At 41.8% G+C, this 20988-nt stretch overlaps 1 protein-coding gene and 1 long non-coding RNA gene across 3 annotated transcripts; one reads left to right on the top strand and one right to left on the bottom strand.

The window, feature by feature from the left end:
* Window positions 1-58: 58 nt before the first annotated feature.
* Window positions 59-1987, top strand: LOC119017394. The gene is made up of 2 exons (XR_005074417.1): window positions 59-165; window positions 675-1987. It is a non-coding gene; the product is annotated as an uncharacterized LOC119017394 (long non-coding RNA).
* On the bottom strand, window positions 1277-15792 carry thrap3b (thyroid hormone receptor associated protein 3b). Of its 2 annotated transcripts, none has more exons than XM_037094054.1 (11): window positions 15406-15791; window positions 11440-11594; window positions 8696-9502; window positions 7587-8180; window positions 6635-6771; window positions 6363-6474; window positions 6175-6250; window positions 5360-5541; window positions 4498-4729; window positions 3915-4064; window positions 1277-2868 (listed from the first exon to the last, which is right to left on the bottom strand). In XM_037094054.1, exons 2-11 carry the CDS (start codon window positions 11559-11561, stop codon window positions 2638-2640), a joined length of 2643 nt encoding a protein of 880 aa, XP_036949949.1. In that variant the 5' UTR covers window positions 11562-11594; window positions 15406-15791; the 3' UTR covers window positions 1277-2637. The 2 variants fall into 2 exon arrangements, 1 of the variants encoding a protein (XP_036949949.1); XR_005074414.1 differs by lacking the exon at window positions 1277-2868 and adding an exon at window positions 4270-4389 and having other exon boundaries at window positions 3924-4064; window positions 15406-15792.
* Window positions 15793-20988: the final 5196 nt, after the last annotated feature.

Here is a 20988-nt window from a genome sequence, read left to right on the forward strand (position 1 = left end):
AAACGGGTGGAAACAGCTAGCCTAGCCAAAGCGAGCTACATACTAGCGCCTCCCGTGAAGTTGCCAGGCAACCGACGGAGACTCCGGGAAAGTTACTGGTCCCGAGCAAGAAATGGTCGGCCCGTGTAGAACCACAACATCAAATCTTAAGTACATATGTATAAGGTATATATAATGTAAATACATGAATTACATGATTAAGTGAGTTTTGCATGATTGACTACGTGTGGTTTGTAGCAGCCATTTGTAAACTGCATTTTTCATGAATCGTCACTGGTGTTGAAAAGTAAAGGAAATCAATTTTCAGACGTTTTTCTCAACAAAAAGTGGATGTTTCTTCAAAATGAACCTTTGGCAAGCATTTGTTAAATTGAACAGTTACCCTTATCTGTCATCAAGATTGCCGTTTATCTTCTTTTAATCCACTAATTGTTTGATTACAACAATTTCAGCTCTCTGGACACATATTTGCCTCTGGAAAACATTATCATATTTCATAAGAAATTAATCTGTTTGTTCATCAAAAAAGGAGGACCATGATTATCTGGAGTCACAGAGTCAAAGTGCTCTCAGAGAGGAAGTCTCACGGTGGAGTAATCTTCCCACAGAATCTCTCCAGTCTGTTCCCAGTGCCTCTGACCCCATCACTTCCTGTGTTTCCCCTCTTTCCACAGCTCCCAGTAGCTTCCCTCCCAGTCCCACCTCCACCACCACTGCAGCCCTCTCTATTGAAGACATGTTTGTTTGGGGCTATGAAAGAGCCATTTTTTACCTCAGCGCTACTGTAGATATTACCAATGCGAAGCCCCCCCTCCACCGACGAGTGGATCCGAGCGATGTCCCAGGAGACGGACTATTTTCTGTTTGCTGGATTTTCCTCCTGCGTCCATGAAAAGGCTGATTATGTTACAACTGGAGCGCTTGTGTCCGGTGGGCTGAATTGGAGATTGTTGTAGGATAGGAAAAAACAACTCTTAATGCTGACAAAATGAGACACTCATGACCTGATGGTGTGTGTTCATTCTGTGACAAACCATCACCAGTGTTCAGTCTGTCTTCAGTGTCTCAAAACACATATTTAACATAGTTTACCACCTCAGTGGTAGTGGGAGTTCTGGATTTGATGAGAGCTGCTCATAAACATGGTTTTTAACTGAGATATGTTTTCATATACTGGCTCGTCAGATGTTTACACCTCCCTATGAGGTCTTTTGGGATAAGACCATAAGAGCTAAGAGGTCCTCTACGTAAATAAAGACCCGTTACAGCCAATGTAGAAGTTACCAACACAAAACTTTTATCTTTTATACATACTGGCTTTTAATAAGATCAGAGGAAAAAAATTATGAGTATTTTTTTTTTTTTACACAGACTGCAGCTGGGTATATGAGAACCCCAAACAACAATGTGAATCACAAACCATTCAACACAGTGGCCATCTAACATCTCCACAGTCTGATCATCTGCAGATCTCAGAGAAACACACACACTCACAGATCACATCGCCCCAAATCCAAGAAAAAAAAACTACTGAAAATTAAAAGACTTCAAAGTTCTTGAGGACAGTAAAAAAAAGTTTTCAGCTTCAGATTAAAACAAAAAGAAGATGTCAGTCCTACAGGTCTGTTCGGTACATGCAGTATGTACAGTCGAGAGTGGGACGAAGCAGCACAGTGAGAGTCGCACAACTAGTTCTGCTAGTTTGTGGCAACTCTTTTTAAAAATACACACTTTTGTCACAAATCTTAAGGGTTCAGGCTCTCTCGCAGAAGACAACACTGCTGTGCTTTTTTGAGAGAGGATAACTACTGTTCTACTAAAAAAACAGACGTTAATCAGCTCTGTTCCCCAGATGTTAAGATTACAATAATTTAGGTGTTATAATTATCCTATTTCTTATTAAAAAATCTAAATGATATGACAGAGAAACGGAGCCTACAAGTGTTTCTGGTGCCAATTCTTTACAATTTACACCCACACACACACATAAAAATGTGTTCACTTCCTCATGAGATGAAAAAAACTCAGATGTTATTAGTGACAAACACCAACCGTTCAGGGGGTTCGACAGACTTTCTTGTGAGATAATTTGACGATCGGGAGCCCTGAGCCCACGACTGATTGGTCCCGTGGAGCGAGGTATGAATCAAACATTGCATGCAGTAACATTAAAGATTTATCACAGCCCCAAAAACCAAACAGTAAGAAACAGGAACAATGAAATGGACATCGTCTAATGCTGCCCTACACAGACAGTTTCAGGTCTCAGAACGGGGACCGTGCCTTCGAACATTTCACTGTATCATTATTTTCTAAGGCACAAATACTTTTTTTTTTCCTCGTACTTTCCGAGAATATTAATCTTTGAACTTTGATGCCTCTGTATTTTTCTCTCCCTTAAAAAAGACACAATGAAGTCGACCAGCTGCAAAAGGAAAACTCACTGTCACATAAAAAAGGAAAACTCTCTGAAACTAAATCTCACGTACAAAAGTAACAACAGTGCACCTCTTCATCAAGTCAGTTCTGCATCACTTTAACTGTCAGAAAACATGAAATGACTGAAGGGAAACAAAGGCCGACCCCTTCAACAGCACTGTAAGCGTTCATGAACATCAAGATGATACAGCGAGTGGTTTACGGCTTCAGGGCGGAGGGGTCGCCAGGATTCTTGGGCTCTTTACGTTCTACTTCCATGTTGTCGTCACCCATCCCTCCTTCCTCTCCCCCCTGAAACATGTCGTGGGTCCACTTCGGACTGCTGCCTCCTTTACGGTAGACGAAGCGTCCTCGGCGAGCCGGGAAGGAGCCGCCGCGGCCTCTTCCACGGGTGTCCATCCAGGCTTTCTCGCCATCGCGGTCATCGTGCTGAAAAGGAGACAAGTCCAAATCTTTTAGCCAGATGTTGCTCCTATTCCAACCTACAGAAATCAACTTTGAACGCACAACTTCTTGATCCTTATTTTAGGGATCGGCTGAAACTGTTCTTTCAGGGCATATACGGACCCCAATTGTTACTGATCAACAAAAACTAAAAATTCCACTCCATCAATTCTTTGCAGGCAAATACATTTACTCTCCATCCCACTACATTTATCCAAAAACTTTAGTTTGTATCATTAATACAAAATGTAAATCAAGCATATGGAACTATATTTTATTAACACATTTTGCCATTTAAATTAATGATGTGGAAGTTTTGCAAAACTGTTTAAATAATTATCCAAAGTTTTAAGTTAGTCCAGAACTTAGAACCCTTCTTCAGTCAAGTACACAGCCTTGACGCTGGTCAATAATTAGTGCTTCTACTACACTCCAGTTGATGAAAGTGGTCTTTTAGAGACAAACAAATGGTTTCTTCTGGCGTATTGTGTTGTTAAAATCTTCGATAAAGTCAAAATTATGGGAGCCTAAGTCGCTGAATGGTTCAGTCTGTCAGTAGCTAATTTACGATGTAAAACTGGGCTAAAAATAATCTTTTAAAAAGGCAGTTTTGCTCCAGTGAGGCTGTTCCAGTCGACATATTTCATATCTGGATGTGAATCGAAACCAAACACAAGTCAACAGCAGAACTCAGGGGGGGAAAAAAATATCCTTCGTAATTACTTTTGAAGCGTTAAACCCTTGAACGCTCAGCCTTTTTCACAGCAGACATTCTGACATGTCATAGAAGGAAAAGGTGTTACTTCTAACATCAACAATGACTCTCTTCTGTTCAACTGTCCCAGTAAACCATGACAGTGTGACAGAGAGTCAGCATGAACAAAACCAGGCCTCTGAATCTGAAGCAGATGGATTCAACCCTCATTTATTTCATTATGACTTAATTTCTACCGTGACATGTCGTGATGACTTCAGTGAAAAAGGCCTCTATTTGTAGGGTATTAAATGAATGACAAGCCTCAGAGACTCACCAGGTAATACTTCCTGCTCTTGGGAGTGTATTCAGGGTCCCACTCCTCCTCTGGAGGGCGCACTGCAGGATTTATATTGGCAGGGTTTCCATTGCTGTTGTTGCCTGGATAATTGCCCCTGTTCCATCCTCTGCCTCTCACTCTGGGGAACTGAAATCCAAACAACAGGTGGATTTAAACCTGCACACGAGGGACAAACACACTTTCCACAATAAGATGGAAGAATATTGTATAAACATGGTTCAAGTCAGAGTCAAAACTCGACCCAGTCACGACGACAAGTTAAAGCCATACTGATGGAAATCAGGCATTTGTTAAGTGATGAGGTGAGTTCCACTTATTTGCGCTACATTACCTTGATAAAAATCAGGTAGTGCATGGAATATGTATGATAGTGTCATCATCATTATCATCATCATCCACATTATGTTCCTTAGCATTAGGAGGAAGGAACAGAGCAGAGAAGCGTAGTCTACTGTGATGCCATTAGGACAGAAAATTGCAAGAAGATGAGATGTCAGTACCTCAGTGAAAACAGAACAAATACAGCAGAAGAGATGAAGGAAGGCAGACAGGAACTTACAAATCCACGGCCTCGGCCTCGCTCTGGGTTGTGGCCCTCGTAATCTCGAGGGGCTCTGTCTGGGGGCCCGCTGTATTCCCGTGGTGGGTAGCGGGAGTGAGTGTAGCCCTCCTCCGAGTGCTCCATCCCCTCCCCCATGTACTCTTTACCTCTGAATAGTGGAGGGTAAGGGGATGGTGAGGAGGAGGAGGAGGAGGAGGAAGGAGAGCGATCCCGCTTCTTTTTACCCTTCCTGCGAGCACAAACATAGAAGGCGGATGTGAGTGGCATAAAAATAAAGTTTTACGACAAAACATTTGCAGGTTGTGGTTTAATTGAGTGGTTACCATGGTTACAGGAGACATGAGTGATATTTTTTCCCAACTCTTCATCCTTCACAAAACATAACCTAAACAACATAACCTGAACGGAACAGATCAAAGCTTCATTAATAACGATGACATTCAAATTGTAAATGAATTTATTAAAATGTTTTTTGTTTGTTAATTAGTTCATTTTCACACCCAGGGTTTCGGCACTGATGTAGGTAGAGATTACGGTACAATGAAATTATCAGTATAACACTATCAGTAGCATTAGATTGCAGTGGCATAGGGTGCTTCTGACTGATACCTGAGACTTGACAATCTTTCAAGGATTACAAGGATGCATGGAAACCCTGTAAGCTTATCGCTCTATGATCTTAGAGGCACCAGTCTCCTTGCAGTGTTTGGTTGTTTAAATTATGCTTCAGGTGTGGAAAGAAAAAAGAGCTGATGAGGTTTTAAAGTTTGTCTCACTCCTCCATCATGTCGCCTCTAACAACAGTAACCAACTATGAACTATATCGACCTCTAGTGGCGACACAGAGACAATAACGTACTTGGATTTCTTGTGGTGTTTCCCAGATTTCTCAGAGGACCTCTCTCTGCTCGGCCCTCGGGAGCCTCCGGGGCTCCTGCCCCCTTCACGCTTGAAGTCTCGCTCCTTCCCAGCAAACCTCTTACGCCTTTCAATATCCAGGCGCAGGTCCATCACGTCGCCTTTGTACTTTTGACTTGGATCCTGCAGAGATGTGTGTTCGTTAGCCACGACAGCAAACATTTGAAATTCTGATATTGGAAATTTTTGAATGAATCAATCAAGCGCACATTCCAGATTCAAAAATGCTCTGGTTCAGACAAACATGTATAAGCATTGACTTCCTTCATGTCGCTAAGATATAATGTGAAGTCATTACAGACATTACATTAAACATGATATGAAACACTATGTGTAGAAGATAAACAGTAATAAAAACTGCTAATTTCTTACAAATTCAGTATAAAAGTATTTGTGGAAACCAGCAGCATGCAGGTAGCTAAATAAAAGAAACATTTCACATTTTTTTGTGGCTTGATTTTTTTTCTTTTTAGAAAAAATACTTACAAGGTAAAGGCACTGATAAGCGTCCCTTGAGAGGCTTGGACTCAGGATCTTAATTCACTTCCTTTTAGCCTTTGCTTGGGTACATACCCAATCAATAACCATATCTCATAGGCTGGGGGGGCTTGCTTGGCACTTACAAAACACAATTGGGCTCTTTTGATTTAGAAATATGCATCCTTTGAAAGAAAAGCACAAAGCTGAACACTGCTGTTTTGGATCGTCTCAAATTTGCTTGCTCCAAATACGTCAAATTTGAAAAGGGCTGGTCACCTTGTAGCTCGTCTCGTCCATATCGTCAAACAGCTGAGAGTGCCTCTTAAAGGCACTGGGGGAAACATCGATTCTCCTGAGAGAGGAGGGAAAGCTCTGATGTCAGTCGGCAAAGATTATGAGGAAACTAAACAATGAAAAAGATGATTAAAAAAGACTTTTGATTAGATATGAAACGTTTTAGATACCTGTGGATTTCTGGGCTCTTCCTTGGCTTCCTCATTTCTACCTCTGCAGCTTTTCTTTGGTACAAGGCAAACCGCTCACTTAATGTCATGTTTGAGGATTGGAAGTGTTGAGCTGCAAAAAAAGAACAAAAAAAATCATCATCCCACATACAGTAGCAACAACAAACCGAACATAATCATACAATGAAATGTCCACTGGGTCTTGTCAGTGGTCCAAGTTGTCTTCCTTTCTTGTTACCTTGAGGACAAAAGCGGCACAGATCATACTCTACCTTTGATGTAGTGGACAATCGAGACTATGTGCTGAGCAAACAGCTCAGAGGGGCTGCGACGGAGCTGTGCTGACTGAATGTGCTGGAAAATGGAACGAAACTCTGGATCTTTCTTAGTGGGATTGAGCAGAGAAGAGCTGAGAGGGAAGAATAAGTAAAGAAACACGGTTAAGACAAGATTTAAAAGAAAAACCAACATATTGGCCCAAATATATAACAAGAGGGTCATATTTTATCCATAACTGTGTGTGAACATCAGAGGTTCTTTTTAAAGGAAACGAGTAGATACTAACTGGAGCAAAGTGTGTTTCCAACAAGAGAAACTATTCTTTTTTTGATTATTATTATTTGGTGAGAAGGATTCCCATATACACCACATTTAATGTTTATGAAGGGGAATTTATATTCACTTTTAGGCCACTGAATGAAAAAAAAGCTTACATCATGTTGGAGTGGGTGGATTATACAACACCTAATTTCGAGTTGCTCTGTCCATTAACAGAGCACTTTATTTGGAGATGTGTTTGAGTGAGAGGTCCTGCAGCCTGGTGCAGGATTGTAGAAAATGTACAGGTCATAAGTTGTTTAATAGTCAATATTTTATGATGAACAAACAACTCTTTGTGTATGATGTCAATTGTAGTTCCTCAACAGTTCCATAGTTCAACCAACAGTCAAAAAACTAAATATTTTTCATTTGCCTCATAAATGATAAAGATAAGGAGAAAACTCATTTAAAACATTTGCAAATACAAATGGACATTTTTGCTTGAGCAAAAGCCATTAGCCTAGTTTTTCAAAACCCTAAGAGGGTGAGGACCAATTAGTCTGAACTGTCTTGTATCTTATAAAACTCTCTCTCAAAGTTGAAAAAGAGTGAGGATATGTATTATAATCGGGCCAACAGTAATATTGCAGTGTATATCACATGAATGACTATTTCTACACATACCTTGGCATTTCATCTAAAGAACCGATTTTGTGTTCAAATTCCTCCCTTGATGAGGACAGCCGTCGTACAGGTGACTCATCGCGTGGAGGGAACGCTCCGGGGAACAGCGGCCGCTCCTTCTCTCTGGAAGTTGTGGGGGGAGACTGACTCCTTCTGGACTTCTCTTTCTCTTTCTTCTCCTTCTTCTTGGACTTCTCCTCTTTCTTGGAGCTGTGCTTGCGGCTTCGGTACAGCTCCTCCTCCATGTCATCTATGGGTTCTGCCTCCTCAGCCTCTCTCCGGTTTTTCTCTTTAAGCGACGGGTAGGACGTCGGATAGCTCGGCTCGTCACCCCATTTCCCAAAAATGTCCCGAGCAGTGAGGGTGGTTTTGACCTCGCCATCCTCCTCCATGTCCCTCTCTTTCAGCCCATGAGACTTGAGGAACTCCTCTTCTCCAGCGTCAAAGAAAGGCAGGGTCTTGTCTTCCTTGGATTCATTGAAAGACGAGATGTTGAAAAGGTCTCCAGACTTGCCACCCTTCTCCCGCTCTCTGTCCACGGTGCCCTGCTCCTTTTCAGCAGCCTGTTTTTTGTTTTTATTCTCAGCCAAGAACCTGAAATAGAGGAAACAAACTAGGCTTTAGTACCTGCAAAGTTAGCTACAGCACTAATAGTGTATCTTAATGATACTGCTCTACGGACCGAGATGGGCAAAGCAAGAGGGAAAAACAAGACACAAGTTTGATATATTTCAAAAACTGAAAGAGAAAATGTAAAACACATCAAGGATGGGGATGCAGGACAATGTTTTACATTTATACCCATATACTGACCTTGAAAATCTGAAATCAAGCACTTCCAAATGATGGACGTTCACCTTGAAAGGCTTTTTTATACGAAAAATGGCAGTTTTTCAATAAACAACTATGTCTTCTTTAAAATTCAGCCTTCTCGATTACCCAATGCACATATATTCCTCTGACTTGTTCCTGTTATTAATCTCTTTCTTGATCATTAAAAAAAAAAAAAATCTAGCAATAAAAGCCCATCCCCAATGCAAACAGTACAGACCATGGTTCAAATTGCAATAATTATACTTAGTTATTAGTTAAAAAGGTAACAAACATACTTTTTGAAGGCGGCAGAGATCATAGTTTTATCTCCGCTTTTGGCATCTTCCTTGGAGAAGAAGCCGAAGCCGCTGAAGGAGGCGGTTTGTCCCGACATTGTGGGGCTCTTTGCTGGAGGGGACACGCTGCCGATGGTTTTCCACAGAGGACCGCCGCTCCCGGGCCCTTTGCCATCATCAGAAGGATCCTCCTTCTTAATGTCCGGGCTGGTTCGTTTAGGACTGGTGTCGTAGTCAATCCATTTACCTCCCGACACCTTCTCGATGGCGCTGCCTTCTGCTACCTGACCTGGCTTCTCTGTTTGAACTTCTGCTAACTTGTCCTTTGTTTCTTTGTGGCCAGGCTTGCCCTTGCTGCTGCGATGACGTGGTGAAGAAGACCGGGACCGTGAGGAGTAGCTGGAGTGCCTGGAGCGTCGAGACCCCCTTGAAGACGAGCGGTCAGAGTAGCGGGAGCGACTCCGGCTGCCTGAGCGCTTCTTAGGTGTGCGTGAACGTGAGCGCCCCCTCCTGGGGCTGTGTGAGTGGTGGTCCTGGTCATGGTGGCGATCGTGCCAGCCTCCTCCTCCACCACCACCACCACCACCACCACCCTGCCAATTGGACTTGTAGCCATAGCCGCCACCTCCTCCCCTGTTCTGGTAATGGCCGCGTTGGTAATAGCCTCGGTTTCTACCACGGTAGTGGAAGGGCCTCCGGTAGCCACGGTTGTAGCCTCTGAACCCTCCTCTGTTGTTCTGATAGTCCCTGGTAGGATAGTTTCTGTAGGACGGAGAGTGAGAACGAGAGCGGGAACGAGACCTAGAACTGGAAGAGAGAGAGAGAAGATAGAAAAATAAAGTCAGTGGGGGCAAAGCATGTGGAGTGACCTAGACAAAATGTTCCACCTTTCAAGTCAAGAACCACTCAGTCTTCACATTTAAGTAACAGATTGTAGCCATATCCGACTCTCTTGTGAGAAACGCTCCATCAGTGAAAGGTCAAGGACAGACAACATCAGCTGACTGTGAACACCACACTAAAACCAGTCACAACATTGATTAAGCTAGACCTTGATGTGAGAGTTTCGTTGTCAGACTGTTTTCTTCGAGGTCAGGGGTGAACCTTGAAGCTATTTTTCTCTCACTTTAAGCTGACAAAAAAAATTTCATAATTCAGACACAATTGTGAAAGGCTAGTCTTCCAGATTTGCTGCACAACAACACACTAACAGTATCGACTTCTGCAGACCATCAATGAATGCTCTTCGTTTAGGGATTTCCCAGAATTTATCTCTGTACAAAAACCTCTACTAGATATGACTGAAAGGATAAAGAACAACTGTATATTCATGAGTTGGTGTCTTAGTGGGTATTAAAATGCGACTGCCCCCCAGTCAACAGGGGGCAGCGTAAGCTCAGTCTTACATCTCTACTCAACACGGCCTGCTCGCCCTTACTATTGCAGAGTCTGTGAGTTTTTTTTTTCCATTTATCAGGTCATTAAGTGACATAAATGTAAACACAAAACTTCTACATACTGTCCCGTGATTTAATGTGATTCCATATAGAGAAAAAAGGCACACTGACATCATATCTGCAGCTTAAAAATCCCATTCATAAAACAGCAAACTGTAGTTTCACTTCTCAGAGACTATACGTCATTTCCAGTTAGCAGACCAAATAAACACACAATCCTTCTATCCCCATAAAATGGAAAACAGCATGTAAATTCATGGATTTCAGCAGAGTGTGACATTCACATAACAATATTAACCCTGCCATGTCCTGATGGGCAGTGAAGTCACAGACAAAACCATCATAATCAAACTATATTAATGAAAAAAATAATTTCTTTGCTTACCCCTTAGACCTTTTCATTGGAACAGAGCTGTTCTAGACGAGGCTGCAGTACAAATAAAATACCGTGAACTCCCACAAGCAGGACAGCCTGTCTCGCCTGAATGTTTATGACCAGCGAAGGTTACTCCCAGGACACAACCTGCTCTAATCCACACAGTCAAGAGGATGTGGAGGGGGAGGGAGACACAGCGAGGCCCTGAGTACTTGCTGTCTATTCCCCTTTTCCTTGGACAATCATTGACATGCAGTGAAGCAATGCTCTTCAAGGGAAAAAAAATCCAATCCAACAGCACACCGTCTGTGAAGTGCTCAACCTTTGAGCGTCAAACAGAAGTACGCAGCTTTGTGTAAACGAGGCAGCTGGTGTTGGATGCACTCCCTTATTTACATAAAACATCATACAGGGGATGTTGGTTGACAGAGAGTGTAACACATGTCATCAACACAAATGTGGCTCTTCCTGAAAAGAATGAAAAAACTAGCTGATGCAAATTGTTTCTCCCATGCAGGAAAATGGTATGCAAATCGAGAACAAACCTAGAATGACTAGGGGCCAGTCAAAGAACAGTTAGGAGCTGACTTCAGATCAAATTTTAGTTTAACAAGAATGAACTGAAAATTACTCTGAGCACGGGTTACACATTATTAAGTCTCTGGAAATGTACTCCCAGTTTAATCAAAATATTTATTACAGCGTTCAGTGAATTTCAGTCACTCTTTGGGGGTCTGGTGTGCCATCTACCCTTTGCAGCTGCTCTATAATCACTGTACAAAACTGTGTTCGTGAATACATTTTATGACAATTCAAGCTCCATGAGTCAAACCCTGCTGAATATGCACACAAAACAGTAACAATGAACAGTTGGTTTAATGTCAGGATAAGAATAAAATCTCTGGATTTACCTATAGCGACGTTTTCTGGATCTTGAACGAGAGCGGCTTCTGGAGTGAGATCTGGAGTAAGATCTGGATCTGGACCTTGATCTGGAACGGGACCGAGCTGGAGATCCTGGAGCCTTTGACATCTTTGCACTTAAGCCCGTAAAACTTTTTCTTTCCTTAAAAAAAGAAAAAGGAAAAAATGTATTAGTCACACAAACAGGGAAACTTGTGCATCACAGCAACCAATGTCTGGCTTAGAGGTAAGATCTTTAGCCCGAGCCCGAGCCCGAGCCGGCCCGAAATTCGGGTCGGGTCGGGCCTAAAATGTCAATCATTACGTTCGGGTCGGGTCGGGTCGGGTCGGGCTCGGGCTTCTCTCTCGCTGACTTTTTTTTAAATAAATATATGTTTATAAAAATGTATACTAAAACGATGTGTGGATACTAAACTAAGGAATACTTGTTGTAAATAAATAATTTGGATAAAACAGAGAAGGCGGCGCTGTAAGGTAATTGCTATATAACTACTACTTAACAGGAGGCGCAGAGCAAGAGCACGCTTTGCGCACGGCTTTGCGGACATTTCGTGAACGTAAAATACTATGGGATAAATTGAAATTTTGGGTTTGCTTCGGGCTCGGGCCTGCAAATCAAGTTAATTGGTCGGGCTCGGGCTGGGTCGGGCTTTAATGCCTGCGGGCCTGGGTCGGGTCGGGCTGGATTTTTTAGGCCCGATCTTACCTCTAGTCTGGCTCAGCCCATTATCTTTCTGGTATCGGGGCAAACACTAAGCCTTGTTTTTATTTCTTTAAACCAATCACAATTGTCTTGGGTGGCCCAAAGCCCAGAATGCAGCAAAGGTGCCCATGCAAAATACTGAGCTGAAATAGTCTGCCAATGGAGGGCTTATACCCACAGCCTCTTTCCTGTGTGTCAGTCTAGGATGGGACTGGACAGAGTACATTACACCTTGTCGACCGTCATCAAGACCCCACGCTGCCCCTGAAGCCCCACATGACCTAAAACTGTCAGGGAAACACAATAGCACCCAGAGGCCGCCAGGTTAGCATGAAACTGCAGCAAACAGCTGGAGCAGCATGTAAACATCTACACATGAGCAACACTGGAGGTGAGACAGGCTTAGCTTCTCTGCACCTAGATGTGAAGGCTGTTGCTCAAAAGGATTATAGCTAGCTCAACATCAGACACAGTTCAAATTAGATTCAAGCAGCTGTGACATGTTGACTATTGTAAGAAATTAACCCAAAGCATGTGATCAGATTCTTAGAATTTACAGCAAAATTATCCGATGACACTATCGGCTCTGCCATATCAGTGTACAATACTGTATAAGCAGTCTTTGGGTCGGACGCCACCCCCCCATCTCTCAGTTCCTGCCATCTCCCTCCTCTTGCGATCTCAACATATACACGGCATCATGCAAATAAGTATACAAATAAGAACATACACAGGGACAAATATAATCCTAATTTTCTTATCTGAAAATCATTAATACCATCATAATTAGTACAAGCAGACTTAATAAAACTGTTTCCCAGGTTCTGATTACAATTCCTGACAGTTCCGACTTTAAGTAGGTAAAAAAAAACACAAGAGACCCAACCAGGCAAATCAAAGCATTTATATGTATCATTTCTTTTTTGTCTAGAAAAAGTGTCCAAAACTCAATATCTTCATCTGTTTACCATTTCACAGCTCCATTATTCCATTCTGTGATCTTCTTCTTGTTTTTTTTGATAAAACTCAACTCATTGGTAAACAAACTTTGCTTGAGTTGAGTGACCCTGAGCCCCAGGCGAACCAGTGAGTAAACACTGACCGAAAATGATGATCTTAAAAGCTCTAATATCTGTGTTTACTTAAGGAGAGAACTCATCTCTTTGAATAAAAATGGTAGAAAACACTGATTCTCCTAGGAATTAAATGCAGATTGGCATGAAAATAAGTGGCTGAGAGGAGGGAACAGTTTTTGTTCATGTGAAACACAACAGATTAATAGTGTTGTGCTCTGATGACAAGCTGAATGCTGTGTGTGGTTTCCTAGATGCACTGCAAAAACTCAAAAATAATGATCTCAGAATTGAAGAAAGGCAATCAGAGAGTACAACATGGTATCATTTATTTTATTCATGCGATGTGCTCCAATTAAGGAAAGTATGGACATAAAATTTACCAGGCTTTTTTTTATTTTGACAGATGAAATGGAGCAACATTTGTCTATCTTGCAGCACTTCATTTACCCAGACATTAAAGGGAAGCCTCTAATTATTTTTTCTCCTCATGAATCTCTTCATCAAAATACAAATCAGAGAATCAGAGTTTCTTACAAAGTAGCAGCCCTGGAGCAGGAGATTGTACATCCACAAGGACGTCTTACTGATGAAAAGGCAGTGGTGACGTCAATCAGCCACTCTAACGGTCAGGTCATAGTCTCAAGTATTTTGTTCAAGATTCCCTCTGTGAACCAAATGGAATGCACAAAAGAGGAAAAACAGGGGTTTTTATTAAATGTTTTGGACTGCCTTTTTTCTGTCATGTTTGAAGGGACAACAGTTGCTATGTGCCAAACAATGGTTGCTACGCATTCATACAGGGTTTCAGGACACTTGACACCGAGGCCAATCTGGGGCACAAAAGGCCCTAAATGCCATTCTGCTGAACCTCAAACTTTAAGCGCACATGATTATGACAAGTTATACTTCTTTGCATGCCTTGGTTCCCCTGATATTTAGGCATCTAAGCCACTTAAATCCTATGTTAAATCTGCCTCTTTTCTAATCATTTAATGTAAAATTAGCAGCTGTATGTCTTTAATTCTCAACAATCAGGTTACAGTTGTGCAAAGTATGAAACAGTCGCCCACTAATAAGTAGTATGCCCCAAATGAGGCATTTGAGAGTTTGTATTCATAGCATCATCTCTGATTTTTCTGCTCGTCTCTGAAAAAAAGGCCCTGCAGACTTCACGAATGCCCTGAATAATAATTACACAGAGGTGCATCGGTGAGTTTACTTTCACTGCATTCGCCAGACTACTGTGTGCTACCAAAGGTGAGCCGTCCCTCGCAATTCAAAACCAAACAGGAAGTAAAACTTGGCATGAATAAATTCTCCATTTTAATCTGTGCACGCTGTCTCTGACCACAGTGAAGGCGGTTTGTACGGCACCACCCCCAGCAAACGTCTAATACAATTTAAGCTGACGTGGGCCAAAATGCAAACAAGACTTGTTGTGGAACTGGTTCTAGTTTAGGCTGAACAGTAGTCATGGTGGTTGGGTGGGCTGGTGTTAACTGAACATCCAGCCACATACAGCGTGGACATGTGTGTGAAAATTGCAAACAGGAAAGGCCTCTGACAGCAGCCACTAAACTGGTTTATAGTGGCTCATGTCAAATGGCAACAGTGGCTCATAATTAGTGTTTAGATGATGGTGAAGTCTTGAAAGTGCACATTAATTCATGTCTGTCATAGCATAACGTTAGACAGCTGTTTAATACAACTATTACATGCGTATTCAACCCAAAAATAACTTCCCCCTCACTTGTCAGAGGGGAAACATTTCACCAGCACCACCCACTGACTGGCAATTTCCCTTGTTCATTTAGTTAATTTCGTTAATAATCACTAATTAAGGCTGTATGCTAAGAGGCAACATGTTATAAGGTTACTAATGCACTGCAGAGAAATGCTGCCACTGAGTAACACGTGAATAGCAAACACACAGATATAAATAACTACAGACAAAATAATCTCAACAGTATTTCGTTTTGCCGAAAGGTGCAGCTGCAAGGACACACGACACAGCCATGTAATCCATCCTGAAGACCAATAAAACTGATCTATTGATCAGGCTCCTGAAAGCACTGACGTTAACGACATGCTACACCTTTACGTGCTCAATCTTTGACCGTTAGCCAACTTAAAACTTTCAGCTGAGCTACAAAACAAAACTAAGTTGCATTTACCTTTTCGCCGTAGTCACAAGACCGGACGAGGATCGTTTTTGTTAATAACCGTTGGCAGACGCGGAGCAGCCTTTGAGGCCAAGCTGTCTGGTCGTCTGGTCCCTCCTTCCTGGTTTTACTGTACGCACCGAAGCGGATGTTAGCAACCTAGCTACAGCCTAGCTAGGTAGCAGCTAGCAACGCTCGCGTACACACCGTGCCTTTACAAGAGGCAGTGTGTTCGAGTAACTGTGTCACGCCACATTTAATGTATTCGAATTGATTCCTCAACTGTCTTAAATGGCAGTTTTTAAAGACATCCGAGCTTTAACGGTAAGTTAGCCTGGCTAACGAGCGGCAGAAACTGTTAGCTAACGAGCGTTACGCTCAAATCACGCGAGACTTTGTGTGATTTAGCGTGGACGTCCAGGGGGGAAAGGGTCAGGTTTCTTCAGCAGAGTCTAGAGCTCATTATCTCTCCTGTTTCTGTATTTATTCTCGCCGTACCACCTGTGGCACTGGCACATAGCTGGATTATTGTCCCCCGGGGCAAAACATAAGGCAAGGCAAGTTTATTTGTATAGCACAAATCAGACACAAGGCAACTCAAAGTGCATTACAAGGGGCAATACATTACATTAAGACACATTAAAAACAAGTAGGAAGACATCATGTCACAAAACATTAAAAACAAGTTAAGGAATAGGAAAGTAAGCCAAAAATAGAATAGGTTTAAAAGTGACAAGACTGTAAAATAAAAGTCAGTGCAGTTCAAAGGCTGGAAATGGCTTCAGTGAAAGACTGTGGCAAACAGAAAGGTCTTCAGCCTTGATTTAAAAGAGGTGAGAGATGAAGCCAACCTGCTGTTTCTGGGAGTTTGTTCCACATGTGGCATCTAATAACTGACAGACAGAAACATGTGCTACTGGGCCCCTGTGAAGTCCCTGTTCTCCACCCCCTCTGTGCATCTGTTTAAAAACAAATGATTTACAGGCCATAATATGATTTACAGGCCATAATATGCATATACCATACAATATCTGACATGCTGATGGTCCATAAAACTACATTTTGAAAAAGAGAGAGTTAAAGTGACCATTAACCTGAAAATCTAAGAACATCTTGTTCGTTCAGATATTGAAAAAAAAGTTTGTATTATTACCTTATTAATATTGTAAAATTCTCCAAAAACATAGACACCAGGTTTCGAGAAGGAAGAAGAATGTGCTGAATTTAAAAAAATATATACATATCTCTGGTTCTGCTGTATTGATTTTGATCTTTTTTTCAGATTTTGATCAGATTACACGCAGCTTCCTCTGGAGCCACAAGGAGTCTTTAAACAGTTTTTTTTTCACCCATGCAGTCGTACTCCACAAGACAGTTTTATGCAAAAAAATGAGCGGACTGACCCTTTAATGCCATTAACATGTCAGTTGGTAATGTGTATTTATGGTTCATATTCTGATATTCCCAAACAAACTGCAAGCCAGTGAACCTACCATCAAGAATCTTACATTTGTTTACTGATAATCAAAGATTTTTGTCTTCATTGTTATTCCGCATGTGACAAAATTAGTTTTGAAAACACTTGCATCCAACAATTTTAAAATATTAGTGTGTATTTTGCATTTTATTTGCATTATGCACAAACATTGATGATTTATTTATGATGACAACTCTTCTGAGAGAAGAAACGGTTGCAAAAAGAGGTTTATAAAGCATGATTTAGTTGATAATTTGACCATCAGTTAATGGAAGAGTGCTTTGGTTTGTCCTTGTAAATAAATAAATCCATTGGAAATACTTGTATCCAGCATCAGTGTCACAACAGATCATTCATCAGCAACTGTTAACAGTCTCCTAGCATCCCCAAACAAACAGCTGGGTTCTGGCTTGAAGTCTGTGTCATTAGTGCCTGGTGCTGTTTGTAGTACTGTGCTCTATTTTTATCAGACTGTAAGCCTCATAACGCCTCCTATCACACACACAGATTCCATCCTTAACACCACTCGGGGCTCACTTGGCCTCAGGCGAACACCAATACACTCGTTGCTCACTAAAGTTGTATTCTGTGTCGGCTCACCGGCTTGTTTTTCTGTTTGAAATGTGCAAGTCAGCAGCGAATAAATAACAGATCTGTCACAAAGTCATCCCTCGAGGAGGATTCCTCTTGAGGAGATTAGTCAGTCTGTTACAAACTGAAGGAGGTGCAGAAGTTGTTTCTCCAACATAGAGAAAATGAAACACTACAGATACGAGTACAAACTGGATTGCTGGTTTCTTTTGCCGCCTGCATCTTCTTGGTTGGTTGTGCACCACCTGTTGACCTCAGGGAACGTTTAAATCCCCCACAGTGAGGAGCAAACCAGTCCTGAACCACCAGACTGGAGAGCTGTAACATTTGGTTCATTGTTCACTGAGTGTTTGACGTTGTTTCCTTATTACTCCCAATTTTTAATCTCCCTTGTGCGTAGTCAGTCTGTCAGGTGCTAAACAACATTGTCAGTGGTCCCGTCAAATCACACCGGCTACCGGTCCATTACAGAATTAATTTTAATCCCTATAGTCGGGCTCCGCTTTACATCTCAGAACTCCCAACACTTCATTCTGCTCCAAGACTGAAACCAAAGAATTAAAGTCATTGACAGTTCAATGGTCAAGCTTCAAAACAAAGAGGGATAACACCCTCACAGTTTTAACTGCAACATACTTGGATAATGTCTATTTTAAGGGTTTTAATGTTGTTCTTTTATACCTTGTTTTACTGTTTTATGTTTCTTGTTAAACTGCTTTTGAATTCTCAGTTTTTATTGCATTTTATTATCATTATTTACTATTTTGGGGGAAAATTAGGGAGAGATTTAAACAATAGGACAAGATTAAGTAAGAATAAAATGTGTAAAGTACTGAAAATATAAAAATAACTGGAGACAAACATGTACACACTTTAGCTGCCGCTAGCGATTTAGCTCAGTTAGCCATGCAGTTAGCGGTCAAGACTGGCAGCTTGGTGTTTATACTGCTTGCACAGGAACTTTAGACCTGCTGGTTAGCCTGCTAACTTCAGTAGATATCTCTGCAATATAACAGATGTTATAATGTGATAACTGACCCTTTTTGTTCAACTTAAAGCTGTACACTTTGCACCTTTTAATCACCTGAAATTAAACTATTTCATCGAAGAAGAAAAAAAAGAAAACATTCCCATTTGGATGATGCATGTGTTGCCAGAGAGGGCTGACCTTTAAATCCATCCATTCAAAAACCAAACATGAGCCCTGGAGCTAGATTTCTGCTCTTTCCCCAACTTCTTATGGCTCATTCTGCATAATACCAGCATGACAACCAGTCCACATCCTGCAAAAAGACCTGGTTTAAATTCTGACAGCTCCTCACGGCACGCAGCGATCAAATCGCCCCTCGTTGACCTTCCATCAAGCTATGCAAACAGTTCCTACTCACTGTCATTTTCCCTTGCTGCACAGGTGTCGGACGCTCGGGCGTGCCAAAGTTAAAATTAACCCCTGACAAATCTCTGCCTTGACCACAATGTGGAACCACACATGGCTCCTTGTCTACGAGCTGTTTATGGCCTCTCTGGAGGCTCGAATTCCAAGAGGTAGAGGACGACTTTGAGCAGTGAGATCAGCAGATGAAAGTGAAGTAAAAGTCAGTAAGATTAAAGGGCCTGTGCGCATGTTTTCTCCCTGCAACATGAAGCTTGTAGAGCTTTTTGTGTCATCATTCAAAATAGAGCAAATGTGGAAGAAGCCCAGAGTCCATCTAAAAAACAATAAAAAGGTCCAAAATATCACCTTTTATTTATTTTCATATATCATTTCTTTATATAAATTTACCTGACAAAAAAAAAAAAAAAAATCCAGATATTCAGTTCAGCTTTGTTTGACAGCTTCTCCAGTCTTTATTAGAAGTACAACAATTGACTTTTCACTCTTTTTAAAGCAAAAATATTGAAAGTTGAAGACTTGAATAAGTCTCACACTAACAAGAAAACAGGGAAGACTATGTTATCAGTACTTCATTGATTAATCTAATTTTATTCCTGCCTCCCTTGAATGACTACGTCAGATTCATTCAATAAAGAATAGAGAAGCAAAATGAGACAAAAAAAACCTTACATCTCAAATCAGAATGTCATTTTGATTCTCAAGATATAAAAACAGAAGTATAACAAACATGTAAAGATAACGCTCACCTTGCAGGGGAGAGTGAAAGTGCCTCGAAAAGCAGAGAGGAGCGATACGTCTCCTCCTCCTCGTTTATAGAAACGTGTGGTGCAGACGGGTGTTGAGAAGCTTCTTGCAACCAACAGTCTGACAACCACCTGGTGAAATCACATCTGAATTATAAATAGTTCCCTCTCTGGAGCCCTTTTCAGTGATGTTGTTTGAAGGAAGCTGCTTGTGATGATGAGTTAAGAGTGAGTTTTGTTCCGGCAGGGTGTGCTAACGCTTCTGAAATGGAAAATGCAGAAAGGTTAAAATGTTCAACATCATTCACGACAATGACCTCGTGCCTCGTCTGTGATGTGAAGGATGGGCAGGTTGAATCACTTGGCTACACGACAGTTTGACATTTGCATCCTGTTGCTTTTGGCTGGAGTCCAGCGTGAATTCATGTCAGCGCTCACTCAGAGAAACACTGAGCCTCTGTACTGTGATTCTTTCAGGCTGCTATCTCGGGTTACACATTGATTGCGCAATAAAACCAACAGATCAATGTGGGAACAGAGATAGCAGAAGCTAAAGGTCCTGCGTCTGTCTGACCTCCAGCTGTGGTGTGATACACATTAACATGAAAACAGAAGTTCCAGAAGTTACATAATTTCTATTTGAATGATCTGTATCAGCATGCCTGTCTGTGCTGACGATCTAAGACCAAGTTTACTAAAATTAGAGCTGCTGTAGCTCTGTTAGCAGCTCTGTGAGGCTGTATCCAGGCACAGCGGATCACCCAGAAACAAAAAATAAATCATCATCTGCACACGCTCCTGCTGAGTGAAAGTCACATGAAGTTTTGTAGTCAGACTGCTGCCAGACCTCTATAAGGGACTACAATTCATAAAAAAGTTGTCGAGACATTTCAGTGGAACACAGTAGTCTCATTTCTGTCTGATAGATGTTGTCATATATATTCTACATATATGCTGCTCGCTGATAGAGTGAAGCTTAACCTGCTGGTGGTTCTTGAGAAAAGTCAGGGGATCACAAACATCAGTAGGATTCATCCTCAGGGAACCATGAATCTCTGCACCAAGTTTTATGTTGATTCACTCAAGGGTTTGTGAGCCAAGTCACTAAAAATATCCAGGTAGATAAGAGGCCAAATCACCAAAGTCAGCAGGCTTCATCCTCTGGGGAGCATGCATGTCTGTACCGAACTTCATGGCGATCTGTCCTGTAGCTGTTGAGATGTCAGTCTGCACCAGAGCCGTGACAATCGTCGCACTGCCGTGTTGCACCTGTCTCATCCAGGTGAAACCGGAGTTACCAGGCACTCCCCCACTGATCAGACGAACAACAGAACACAACAGAACCACGAGTTGCGGCTCAGCTCCGCTCAGACAGACGAGTAAACAGA

This window comes from Acanthopagrus latus, chromosome 3, assembly GCF_904848185.1.
Source record: "Acanthopagrus latus isolate v.2019 chromosome 3, fAcaLat1.1, whole genome shotgun sequence".
Classification (NCBI taxonomy): Eukaryota; Metazoa; Chordata; class Actinopteri; order Spariformes; family Sparidae; genus Acanthopagrus; species Acanthopagrus latus.

Bases quoted from the DNA above. Each gene is read 5' to 3' on its own strand.
- thrap3b (XM_037094054.1), bottom strand. From the start codon at position 11,561: ATGTCAAAGGCTCCAGGATCTCCAGCTCGGTCCCGTTCCAGATCAAGG. The intron at 6,772-7,586 runs GTATGTGTAGAA...CTTCCCTCTCAG, and splicing joins TCTTTAGATGAAATGCCAAG to CTCTTCTCTGCTCAATCCCA. The intron at 5,542-6,174 runs GTGACCAGCCCT...ACATCTCTGCAG, and splicing joins TGGACGAGACGAGCTACAAG to GATCCAAGTCAAAAGTACAA.